The 13,935-nt window shown below is 39.1% G+C and overlaps 1 protein-coding gene across 1 annotated transcript in view; it reads right to left on the bottom strand.

Annotated features, from left to right (window-relative positions):
• Positions 1-9,517: 9,517 nt before the first annotated feature.
• The window catches only part of cacng4b (calcium channel, voltage-dependent, gamma subunit 4b), a gene marked incomplete at both ends in the record, with an annotated part of 29,822 nt that continues 25,404 nt past the window's right edge, over positions 9,518-13,935 (bottom strand). The window contains 3 exons of the mRNA XM_079833320.1: positions 9,518-10,038; positions 12,316-12,456; positions 12,581-12,664. Coding sequence (XP_079689446.1) covers positions 9,518-10,038; positions 12,316-12,456; positions 12,581-12,664 — 746 coding nt within the window. The remainder of the gene's footprint in view (positions 10,039-12,315; positions 12,457-12,580; positions 12,665-13,935) is intronic.

Here is a 13,935-nt window from a genome sequence, read left to right on the forward strand (position 1 = left end):
TTTTTATAAAACACTGTGGCCCACTTATCAAGATTCTGGCCCATTTTTCTTTGGTGACAAGTCTTTCGCCGCCCAAAACACATGTCAAAAAATGGCACACGGCAAAATTGGACTGCTTGAGGTAGAAAAAGAGCAGCTATCCTGAGCTGAGCCGTTACTGTTCGGGAACTGCACCCTGAGCCTGATGCATGTTGTGTAAATAATGCTGGACACATTCATTGAGATGGAGAGCTCTCTTGAATGTATTTTTCATCCACAGGCTCTGTGTGGTAGCTAGGATACGACAGGGATTTATATGCCGGGCAGAGGTTGTTTCCAAACACACACGCACTCGTGCATCAGTCTTTCAGGAATTTTTAAATCAGAAGAACCACTTATTTCATAACAATGGTGAGCATTTACATCCACAACAGCCAGCTATTTTTATCCCATCTTTTATTCAGTGTTATTGTTCTGATGAACAATGGGTTTTGGCTTCTTTATTGTTATTTTCCATGTAAAGATCACACTTGTATGTCTATGGAAGCCCATTTATGCCACTTTGGGGAAAAAAATCATGCTTTTTAAAACCATAATTGTAACATAAAAAGTTAAAATTACGACATACTAATTCATAATTATGAGGTGAAAATCACTTTAAAAGTCAAAACGGACAAAAAAAGTCTAAATTATGACAAAATTTAAATTATGACATATCTCAATTATGAGTTAAAAGTCACAATTCTGAGATGATGTCAAGATTGAAAAATGTAAAACTTTTTGTCATAATTTTGATTTTTCAATCTTATGATTGTCATTTTTAGTCATAATTTTGACTTAAGGTTTAATTTCGATTAAGTGGGTCATAAGTTTGGACTTTTTAACATAATTTTGATCTCATAATTTAGATTTTTGTCAAAACTATGAAAATTATGACTTAAAAAGTTGAAATTGTGAGATAAAAAGTCAAAATTGATGTCGAAATTTTGATTTTTCATCTTATAATTATGATTTTGTATGTCACTAATAATTAAGATTCAAGTCATTATTTTTAAGTAATAATTCTGACTTTCTCATCATTTTGACATTGTCATAATTTCAACTTTTCAAGTAGTAATTTCCATTTAGAATGTCATAATTTTGGTTGAATATGTCATATTTTGACTTTTCATCTCATAATTACGACTTGGTATGTCAATTTCGACTTTTTATGTCATAATGTTGACTTACTTTTCTAATATGGTGGAAATAGGTTTCCATATGACTCCATATTGTCTCTGGAGTTATGACTGCATTGGGGCTGTTTTTATCTTTTAATTTACCTCCGCTTATTATATCTTAAATATACCAAAAACCACCACATTTATATCAGTTGTTTCCCCTTCTAAAGTGTTGAACAGTGAAAATGGGTTATGCACTCATCCTAATTATAAAGTCATTTCTGTCCTACCTGTGATTGACAAATGGGATGGGCTGTGTTAAAAATGGGTTGCTAAATACTGAGCAGATGTTAAACAAATGATGTGTTTTGCCTTGCTTTTAATCTGCAGGTGACATTTAAAAATAGAGAAGCAGGTGATGTTGTGATTCCCATCTTGAGACAAAACAATGGCACTGACATATTTGAAGATATAGCAGTGTGTGTTGCTTTCAGTCAAGACAGCTCAAACATGCATTTAAGTCTGGGACTAGCTGAAGCGTAAGTTCTGTCATATTATTCAGTTACTTTTACTGTTGTTTTAGTTTTTTGCTGTGGTATGGATTCAGTGTTGGTATCAAGATATGTTGCTCAGGTATCGTATCGAAGTCATAATTTTGGTATTGTGACAAAACTATATCTTGGTAATCATAATGTAAAACTTGCTCTTCCTCTGAAATAAATTATTTTCTGACACCACTTAGTTTCACTATATTGCATCAATTCTAGATGGATAAAATCAAGTCTCACTATCACTGAGTGTACTGTTTCACTCTGAAATATATCAATTATGGATGTAAATGAGTTGTAAATTGATAGTCAGACCAAAAACAAAAGCCAAAAGCTGTTTTACTTTTACATTTGTTTGAACTGAGCAGGTTTAAACCATTTACTCACACGCAAACTCACTTTATTCCTTGTGTGAAGCGCAAAAGATGTTTAGCAGAATGTTCAAGCAGCACTTTTCCATATAAAGTGAACAGAGACTATATGGTTTCTAATGCTAAATCCGAGATCTATATTAGACCTGATGAAAGCTAACTTTTGGCATTTTTCCCTTCAACTCAATGGTAGTTCATGGGCTTGCACCTTGTGAAAAAGAGTACACTTAAGCATACTTTTAAAAAGGGTTCTTATTACAGAAGAAGATTATTTTATATTTTTTATATTACTTATATTAAATGCAATTAGCTGAACTCAATACTGTTTTTTTGACCCACTTAAAGGGTTAGTTCACCCAAAAAAGAAAATTCTGTCATTAATTACTCACCCTCATGTCGTTTGACACCCGTAAGACCTCCGTTCATATTCGGAACACAAATGAAGATATTTTTTGTTGAAAGCTGATGGCTGAGAAAGGCTTCAGATAGGCCTCCATTGGCATTCAGTACATTAATACTCCCAAGACCTAGCCTGGGAAAACCCAGACAACTTCCGGCAAATTTAGATTTGCTCTGAGAATGGTCTGGTTTTAACCAGGCTACCCAAGACCGATAAAAGGCACTTAAAACGTTGTTACAAAGTCCATCTCACCACAGTGACTCTACAATAATTTTACGATGCGACGACAATAGTTTTTGTGCGCAAAAAAAAATCTAAATAACACCTTTATCCAACTTGTTCTTGTCTTCCGTGTGTGCCTCCACGGCGCATGCGCGAGAATATGACGTAGCGCCGGGGTTCGGGAATCCATGAAATGCACACTTAAGCCCCATTTTGAGAACTATGTCGAGACCTAAAGCACGATCAATGTAGAATTCAACAGCTTAGACACGCGCGTCTTCCTTTGCTTGTAAACAAATCGCTTCTAGGTCATGTGTCCGAACGCCCGATATGCCTCATATTCTCGCACATGCGTCGTGGAGGCACACACGGAAGACAAGAACAAGTTGGATAAAGGTGTTATTTTGATTTTTTTCATCAAAACTTTTTCATCAAAAACTATTGTCGTCGCATCGTAAAATTATTGTAGAGTCACTGTGGTGAGATGGACTTTGTAACGACGTTTTAAGTGCCTTTTATGGGTCTTGGGAGTGTAAATGTACTGAATGCCAATGGAGGCCTATCTGAAGCCTTTCTCAGCATCAGCTTTCAACAAAAATATCTTCATTTGTGTTCCAAATATGAACGGAGGTCTTACGGGTGTCCAACGACATGAGGGTGAGTAATTAATGACAGAATTTTCCTTTTGGGTGAACTAACCCTTTAAGTAGGACTTAAAAAGGTCATGAATTGAGAAATCAACTTTTCCTTGAGCTTTTGACATAAGAGGTCATCATACTATAAGAATATCCTGTAAGTTTCAGAACTGAAAATATCCTTGTTAGTCCAAAAACAGCATTTATTGTAAACAAGCCCAGCGGACGACTTGTTGTGGAATGTGCCTATAATAGATAGGTGGAAGACCGCCCCTGCAGAAGAAAATCAACGACTAATTCATCATTCCAACTTTGGCTCCGCCCACTGGCGTGTTAGTGAGATGACGAGGAGAGAAGAGCGAAACAGGATGGACTACAAATAACATTACTTTCCAAAGGATCCTAATGCTAAGAATGTGGTTATTAATTTTCAACAATGTGAATGTCACTGTGGATTCATTGGTATATCAGTCGCAATTTCAGTGCAGGCTTTGCAAACAGACTTTTACGATATGGACTCGACAGTAATGCCACAACATGTAAGTAACTGTGTTCATTTTAATGCCTGACCTGTGACCAGTGATTTCTGATATATAATGATTCATGTCCAGTCAGATGTTCTTTGTCTTTGTGCCTGTAAATCAAACCAGTGACCAAACGGTCAACTTCACATTGTGTCTCTTAGTAGGATGAATTTTTTTTTTATTTAAACTGTGATTAAATTGTAGAAAGCGTTCAAAGAACGATCGCTGGGGCAGTCAATCAAATTTTGAATGTCTGTCATAGAAGAAAGACGTTTTTTAGTTTTCGCATCTACCAGCAGGAGCTAATAGGCCCACGCTAACCTGCAAAACCTTGACCTGTCTAGGAAATCAACAGCTTTTTTCTCTCTTCTCTTTTGTGGTACAGTTTTATCATGGAGACCCTGATGTTTGAGGGTCACAAGCAACAGCTCAACTGCAGACGAGAAACATCTCGCCCGGTCTGTCACAATCAACGTCAACGCAGCAGCATCTTCACCTCTGCATGACACCGTCGCACAGCACAGTCCAGCTGGGAAACTCTTCTACAATCGCGAAGTGAACACTTCACTGAGCATGTCGCAAGTACATGACAGTCACGATGCAAAATCAATCTCATCTTGTCGCGACTGTTTCATTAGCCTCCTTTGAATTCAAATAAATAGCTAACAATTTGATTCTTTTAAATGCGTTAGCTTCCTAATGGAAAGACAATGGTGATTGGTTTCAGATAATATGCAGCAATGATTAAGGAGGAGCTGAATAGACTGTATGCATTTCCTAATGACAGGCAATATTAGTCAAGCTAAATTAGATTACCCAAGCCCTCAGGGCCATCTCCATAAAGGTCACTGAAAATAGAACGGTCGCATACCAAATCGGTTTGTACCATTCAGCTTTAATCTGTGCCACAGACACGAAGGGTAGTAATGCGGCAGAACGTGGCTGTTCAGATGGACTAATTTCTTAATACTGAGTAAACAATATTAAGACCATTAGAGAGGATGGAGCCAAACACTCATTGGTAAGGTCATGGATGGGCTTGATAAAGACCATACCATTAGAAAATGGGAATTTCATGTTGAATAATGTGTTTCCATGGTAGCTATTTTTGTGTTATCTAAAAAGAGACAACTTTATATGCACAGAGATGTAAAGTGGTTTGATTTGAGAACGAATTAAATAAGAAAATATTAGTGTGTCGTGACCGTGTTTTCTTACCGGTCCATGTTAATATTCTATTCAAAATATATGCTCTGTAAAAAAGTAGTAACCTGCATTTGTTACTTTAAAGAGCCTGATTTCTACCTGATTTGAACCATAAAAATGGCTTTGTTGGTAAAATGTATTTTGGTTGATTTACTGATTGATTTAATATTTATGGGAAAAAATCAGTTATTTAGACGTTACCATATTTTTCAGTGTGGCATTTACCGATTGCCGCACAAATGGCAAGTATGATCTCTTTGAAAAGTAATAGCACATCAACATGCTGCATGATTTGTGATACAAATCGTCTGTAGCACAAATGGTGCATGACGGGAATATTTACGCACTAAAATCTACTTTCTGTATGGTTAAGGGGTTGTTTAAATTCATAATCCTAAATATAAGCAATTGTTATAGTGGTAGGCTATTAAGTAAAACACCACTAATTATCAATGTGTAAGTATTTGATGTTCCTAATTTGAAAATTAATGAACAACCTGCCTTAAATGAATGAGTCTTTAGCACATATTCCCTTACTGGAGAGGAAAGAGAATGCACAATTAACTTACCATCAATTCAAATGTCACTTGAAGGCCAGACTCACTATTTATACAAAAGTGCAGGAAAACCGTAATTTATTTTACTTGTCAAAACAGTTCAGAGGAAGCTAGTGTCTCTGGATTGTATCAGAAAATGTTCAAAATGCTGACATTTTGGCCTGTTTTTAAATATAACATGACATTCTTCATTTTGTTTCATCCTCCGATTATCTCAGCGTTATTCATAGATTAATTAAAGCATTTGCTTTATAAGATATAAATTCTGTCATCATTTACTCACCCTCATGTCATTGCAAACCTGTGACTGACATTCTAACGTGTGGAATTCAAAATGTGATTTTTTTTTAAGAGCACAAGTACAAGTCACATAACAGAGCAAATATGCATGAGCAAGACACCGTACCTCAATTGAATTTATTTATATGAGCAACGATATGTCGGCTTTGTCCGTGATACAGAGAAATACTGAGAACAACATTAGCAAATCAAGAAAACCAGAAGGACAAAATGTCTTCCTTGATGAACAGAGAGAACATTACAGGTATTTATAGTGAGTAATGCTAGGCAGCGAGGCATCCTGTAGTCATCCTGTTAATAATACTGTTAAAAGCACACAAAGTCAACGGGTTAGAGAAAAACATGCAAACATTTACATCTACCCACCATACACCATTCTACAAAGAGCCATGGCTCAAAAGCTTGTGTCAAAATGGCTTTACTAAGAAAAGGTAGCTGTAAATGCTTCAATTTAGTGAAACACCTACCAGATATGTACATCTTTTTGCAATCTCTCCTTTTGTGAGGAAACACTTTTAGCGACAAGGATTTGACCACTTACACGGATAATGCAGTCTTCGAGGACCTTAGTGGGAAAAGCGATAGACTCTTCACTAAGGACGCCAGATGGGAGAGGAAAACCAGCAGTAAAAAATCGAGATGAGGTTATATTGTCGACTCAAAGAGAAATCCAGGCATAAGGCTCTGGTGAGGCTAAGACACTTCGAATGGTCTTCTAAAGGGCTGGATTGGCCACACTGATGTCTTTCATACTGTTCTGCCATAGATACTTATCAGCGGTCGCTGAGATTCTTCTCAAGGCTGACCGACTCAAAACTTGTCCTTCATTTCCGTATATGTCTGACATTTCTCAGCGGACTCAAACAGTGTCAGATCCCCAAAGGTGCCCCATTCAGACACGGCACCGCCATCACGAGAAGGAGTGGCTATATTTAACCCACATTCAGGCAAAGACCAAGCTTTTAAGAAGAGGTGAAACCTCTCTATGGAGATAAAGGCTGAGGAATCACATCACTCTTTGACCGATTCACAATGGAAAGCAATGACACTGGCTGGTTAACTACTGACACTTGTAGACTATCAATGGCAGTGATGTATAATACTTGAGTCCTGTTGAATACTGCTGTTCTTCCCTGCGGAAAAGACCATCAGAGCTGGTCACCATCATATGTTTTGTATGCTGGTGCTGAGCAACGGACAATGGAGTCTAAACCAGTTTGTAAACTAGCTTAAAGACAACATGAAATCAACACAAAACTGACCTATTTTCTTTCTTAATACACATCCCTGGCCTTATTGTGCATTATTATTGACTCAAAAATAAAAAAGTCTTATAATCTTGCATTGTCTTTGTAATCTTTCAAAAATGCTGAAACCATTTTTCATCAAAGTAATCAGTCATGTAAGTTTTACCCACTAGTCTGGCTCTACTCATGCTTCCGTCCACTTTTCAGAATCCAGTAATTTCCCAATGGAAAACATCAAGTCCAGCTCCACATTTCACTCGGAAATATGTTACATGTCAGAAGTAAAATGGGTTGCAAATGCCATTTCATGCTGACTTTAACCAGCAAGACTCCCTTAGTCACGTTTTGCTGATAAACAACATGTCTACCCAGCAAGCAATAACCCGATATAGTCTGGCTATGAGTAATCCACTTCTAGCCAAAATAACCTTGTCGTTTTTTGATGTATGATATTCCATAATGTAAGCAAAGTCAACGGTGATTACAAGGTGTTTGGTTTCATTTCTTTGACATGTTCATGTTCTAGATTACTAGTCTACTCTTGGACTATGGTTAGATGTCTATTAGACAGCCCAAATTTTGCCTTGTTTAAGCCTAGACGTCAGGGCTGGGTTTGGAAAATATATTACATGTCTTTTAAATGCAAAGTTGCTTGCTGGGTATGCTTGTCCACTAGATAGGAAAGTACCAGACCAGCACATACCAGCCAGAACATCGTGAAAATCCAAACTGGTCTTTTCAGCAGGGGGGTTATACACAAGTCATAAATCTCTAGGACTGCCCCCGACTAAAGATTTTTCTAGTCGACTAGTAGTCGTTCATTTAAGCCATTAGTCGACTAATCACACATTTATATTAATTTAATTACTCAAATATATACTAGGGGGCGAAATATATTCTGCACTCGAGTGCACACATATAGCTTGCCGCAAAACATTGGCAAAAGATTATGAATACGTTGGAAAAAAATAGCTAGGATACATTTGAATTATTTATTAATAAACTACTGTTTTCTGAGTGTTGGGTGCAAAGATTCATCATCTCCACACCCTAGTGAACGCACCTAGAGAGAGAAATTACATAATCTGATTTTTTGATTCAAATTGGTTCAAAAGAATACATTTCAAACTTTCTATAGATATATTTATCATGTCTGCGAGGCAAGTATATGTTAAGTTTTTTGTGAGTTTACACAAATAAAAGTATTATACAGTTTGAAATTATGTATTGCTCTTATCTGAATGATAAAAAAATTACGGAGTATTTTAAGTTGATAAAATGCAAGTGATCACGCCTGCACCTCCATGTCCTGCAGTAAGCGCGCTACACTTTAACTGGCTTTCACACTCCACACAAACACTTGGATATGCGCCTAATAATAGTGCACATTGACCTAGGTCTACATTAGAGCGAGCGGCCAAGTAAAGTTGCTACTACTTACATGTTTCAAATGATAAGCCATATTTTAGGTCGATGGATGATAGGCGAACGTTTGGATTTTTCTGCCCGACATACTGCAAGTACCACAAGGATCTGCCGTTAACGATCTGTCATTCACGGACTGCGTGACTTTTTTCTGTGACTAACCGACTAACCAAAATCTTGGTCAACTAAGCCTCTTCTAGTCGACTAACGTTTAGTCGACTATTAGGGGGCAGCCCTTTAAATCTCATAAACTAAATTCCAATGAATATTTAGTAATTCAACTGATATTTATAGTTGTACAGCAAAAAATACAACAACAACAGGGATATAGTTTTGCACTGTGTTGCAAAGTGGCTTCAGAGTAGTTGGGCAGTTGACACTGCCAAGATGATAGGCACACTGAATAGTTTCTAGACAACTGTGGCTACAAATATATGACACAAACAAGGGCATTCAGTATTCAACTTGGGTCTGTAGTGAACACATAATGATGGGAAGGCTTCAACTGTGAGTCTACATTAGCACCATCTCATACTGTGAGAGTCATTATCATATTGGTAAACATTGAGAGTATGGCACTGTATCGATATTTACTCTCAACCAAGGGAACGGACTGGCTTACACAAAAGTAATATCTGAAGCACTGCTCCATATCCATTTTACATTTGCATGTCTTGCCCTTTGATGAGAGATGGGTCTCTCTGAGAGTTCTTATTATTTGTGAGAAACAGCACAGCAAGAAAAACAAATTAGCATGTTTGCAATGATTGTTGAATGTGGAGATCAAATCTTTTCTTCTTTACATAGTTCTTCTCCTTCGACTGGTCGACTGGCTTCATCAATGAGTATCGCTTCCTCTGGCACCTGCCACAGGCCACTGAGCCCCACTGGCTATCCAATCAGTTTGGCCTTAACTTAATCTCTTCCGTTCCAGTGTGTGCCCTCATACTGGTGTTGTCCTCCTGTTGATGCCATCATTAAGGTCTTTGGGAAAGCAGTTGTGCACTTGGAGGAATCCAGAGTCGTGGTCAGGGCTGTAGGAGCTGTCCGTCCCTGACTTGAGGGGATCTCTTGTCATTGTGTACATGTTGATCTCTCCTATGGGAACCGAGCTCATTATCTTCATGCCCACGGGTGATGCCTCACGGGATGCTTCCGTTGAGCGAGAGCTGGAGCGCGAGTGCCGTCGACGGTAGCGAAAGCTGGGTATGCGGGAATACGGTGAAGAGGACAAGGTAGACTTGATGAACTCACGGTGTGCTTTGAACCGTACTTCTTTGCTCTTCTCAATGTAGATACTAACAGCCAGAACAGCTACCGCTTCAGCCACAATGAAAGAGAGCGCTCCAAAGTAAAACGACCAACCGTAGTTATACTGGTTCTTCTTGTCTTCGTCACGTTTGTCACTGGGGTCACCGGCGTTGCTGGATATGTAGACAATAATACCGATGATGTTGCTCAAACCTGCCAGACACAAAAAAGCATACAAAGCATAAGGGAAATACCTTGAAATGTAATCTAACTGATTTATGACTTTATTTAACTTGATGTTACATTCGGCTGATTGGGATGCGTCAACAGCACCACCATATTTGAAAGGTTAATACTGCAGGTTGAGCTCCTCAGAAGTAATCACTACTCAACCTACTGTAATATCACTGAGACAAATGAGACTACATTGTACAGCTTATGGTTGTACAAACTGACTACACAGACCCTAAACAAAATAGTGTAAAATAGGGTCAAAATAGGGTCTGTGTTTTCCCATCTGAGAATACTAGTGTAGTCATGACAATTGCTGCAGGCTGCAAATATCTAATCAACTGCATGTTTATGTCAAGGGGTCAAGGTTTGGCTTGTTAGTGTAACTCAGGGGTAGCCAACCCTGCTCCAGCACACCTGACTATAATTTTCAAGTAATCCTGAACACCATGATAAGCTGGTTCAGGTGTGCACCCATGGTGTACCCCTGGTCCTACTTGAGCCGTTCCAAGTGGGATTCAAACCAGTGTCAACCAATAAGAATGCTAAAGACCTAGAGACCTGCAGCCTCTAGAATCAGTTACTAGTGCATCTCTTGAAGCCAGGGAAGTGAGGTTCACCTGAAAAGCTCTTACTATCCGTCCTCCATTACCATTACACTCACCCACCTGAACGTCACTATCATCCATGTAACTGGTCCTACTTGCATCACTCTGAGCGGGATTTGAACCAGCATCAGCCATAGTGGTGGGCACGCTAACAAAGACGGTAAAGACCACAGGCTCTAGTACGCCTCTTGAGGTCAAGGGAGTGAGATTTACCTGAACAGTTCTTACTATCTGACCTCCGTTACACTCATCCCCAAACATCACTCCCATCCAGGTCATGGCACCAATGTAACTGGTCCTACTTGCATCATTTTGAGCAGAGTTTGATCGGGCATCAGTCATAGTGGTGGGTGGTGGGCACGCTAACAAAGACGGTAAAGACCACAGCCTCTAGTGCAGTGGTTCTCAAACCTGTCCTGGGGACCCCTCACCAGTGCACATTTTGTATGTCTCCCTCATCTAACACACATAATTCAAGTCTTGCAGTCTCTACTAATGAGCTGATGATTTGAATCAGGTGTGTTAGATGAGGGAGACATACAAAATGTGAACTGGTGAGGGGTCCCCAGGACAGGTTTGAGAACCACTGCTCTAGTGCACCTCTTGAGGCCAGGGGAGTGAGGTTTACCTACACAGCTCTTACTATCTGGCCTCCGTTACACTCATCCCCAAACATCAATCCCATCCAGGTCACGGCACCAATGTCCTACTTGCATCACTTTGAGCAGAGTTTGATCCGGCATCAATCATAGTGGTGGGTGGTGGGCACACTAACAAAGACGGTAAAGACCTCAGCCTCTAGTGTGCCTCTTGAGGCCAGGGGAGGTAGGTTTACCTACACAGTTCTTACTATCTGGCCTCCATTACATTTAGCCCCAAACATCACTCCCATCCAGGTCACGGCACTAATGTAACTGGTCCTTCTTGCATCACTTTGAGCAGAGTTTGATCGGGCATCAGTCATAGTGGTGGGTGGTGGGCACGCTAACAAAGACGGTAAATACTGCAGCCTCTAGTGCACCTCTTGAGGCCAGGGGAGAGAGGTTTTCCTGCACAGCTCTTCTTAGCTATCTTCCATTGCCTAAGCATGGTCCAATTAGCCCCTGCTGGTAGAAGTTGTAACTTCAACCTCTGGCTGAAAAAGTGCTGAGATGAATTGGAATGCTAACAGATAGCTTGCTCCAGGCATTATAAACCTCCTTGGTTTACATGTTGATCTTGACCTTTTCAATATGGCACACTGATGTATTGTGGTAATTAGCATTGGTTGCAAATGCAGACCTGCCAATACACACTATTCTGCAAGTTAACCCCATCAAGCCTAGTATTTAACACAGTCTTTTACTGTTTAGATAGAGTCTTTTCATCATCTTTACACGTATCGGGTGAAGGAAGGCACTTTTAGTATAAGCTATACCAACCCACTACATTCAGTTAAGTAACAGCTAAAAAAAAGTGGAGGAGTGGTTGCCCCCTCACTTCCTGTAAACCTGCCAGTAACAGCAGGGATAAGTTGGAATATCAGAGTATGGATATTGGCCTATATTTTATTACAATTATATTCAGTGAACAAAATGTATTTAGTAATTGTGCTAAAAGTGTCTAAAGTGAATTGAAAGGCCACTGTGTGCAAGTTATTAGCGAAGTTTACCTGCTGCCACAAACAGTATCCCTGCACAGAGTATGATGTTGTTCCACTTGCTGTAGATGCGTCCCACCCCGACACAAAGCCCTCCCAGCAACAGCAGAATGGTACTGACGATGGGGAACACACTGGAGGCGCGCACAATACCTGTTCACGCACAAACATTAACACAGCTTTTACTTGAGAAAGATATCAAAAGTGCATGATAAGTATTTCAACACTGAAATATAAACAGCAACACTGTAATATTCCTGAAGAGAATGTCACTCACGTAAGAGATACTCAGAGCTGTCTGTGTCATAATCATTATCATCTGGGAAATGATTGATTCGGTAACAAGTTCCTTTGTTGAGACCTACAAAAAAGTATACAGGTCAGCTAACAAACAAGGAGGGTTACGCAACAAAGTAAACAATTTCTAGTATGAGCATGAACGATGTCTAGATGCACTAAGAAGTCTGCTTTGAGCCAATCATAAAGTCCTGTTGGAGATGACTGCATTTACAGGAAGGACTGGTTCACACAGAATGCATCTTCCTTTGAACTGTTTTCTATGTAAAAGTGTTCCTTAGTGCTTATATCACAGTTCTATGAACCGTAATGATGGTGTCGACAACACGAACCAAACTCTTCAACAGCTACAACTACAGTGTTTGAGGGTCAAAGTAAACGTTCACAGGCAGCCAGTGAAGACCGTAGACTGGCATAATGCAAAATGTTTCAAACCTACATAGGTTTGTAACAGAAAGTGAGACTGGAATTACTGACGACCATGGGCATCACTAGGCCCTTTTTAGGGGGGCTTCAGCCCCCCCTAAACTTCTGTCCAGCCCCCCTAAAAAAATGTGTGATTAACCTTTCAAACATATGAAACTGCCGGAAGGCTTCGGCTTCCTCCCGTCTTTTAATCAGCGTTAATCAGCGTGTTCTTCAATCTGCACCGGCGGCGAATAGAGTGCACGTCAGAAGCAGAGGTGTGTGCGTTGATCTGAGCCTCATTGGTCTGTCATCGCTCGTCAATGTCAGAATATTTGAGAAAACCAATCAAATCAGAGTAGGCAGGCTTTATGTTCACAGAAGCTGCTGAGGCTGAGCGTGAATTTTAGCAGCAGGACTCGACATCAAGTGCGAGATATGTAGCTAAACTAAACATTTCATATTTGACAGCTGCTTCTTTAAGTCAGACATGTTAAACAAATGACTAAAAAATTCAGGCAAATTAATAAACTTTTGTCTAATTTTGCCATTTTGATTTGAAATAGGCCTATGTAGTCATTTATAATTTAATTAACAAACAAGAAATATTAACAAAATAATATTAGTAATAAATGTGTGCATTTTGTAAATTAATAATTCCATTTGTAGCTCTCAGTAAATAATTCAGTAAACTCAGTTAATATTCAGCCTGTATTGGGCATAAGATTAGTAATAAATGTGTGCATATTGTGAATTCATTTGATACATTTAGTTACCTAGCTTTCCTGGTAGTCTTCCGTAAATTAACATGTCTACAAAAATTATTAATAAAACATATATATATATCAGTTAAACATATGTTTACTTTCTTCACTGACAAAAATGGAAAAACTCTATCAGTCATATCTGCCCACTGACATGGTTTTCAAG

Source organism: Gobio gobio (genome assembly GCF_949357685.1).
Source record: "Gobio gobio genome assembly, chromosome: 1".
Classification (NCBI taxonomy): Eukaryota; Metazoa; Chordata; class Actinopteri; order Cypriniformes; family Gobionidae; genus Gobio; species Gobio gobio.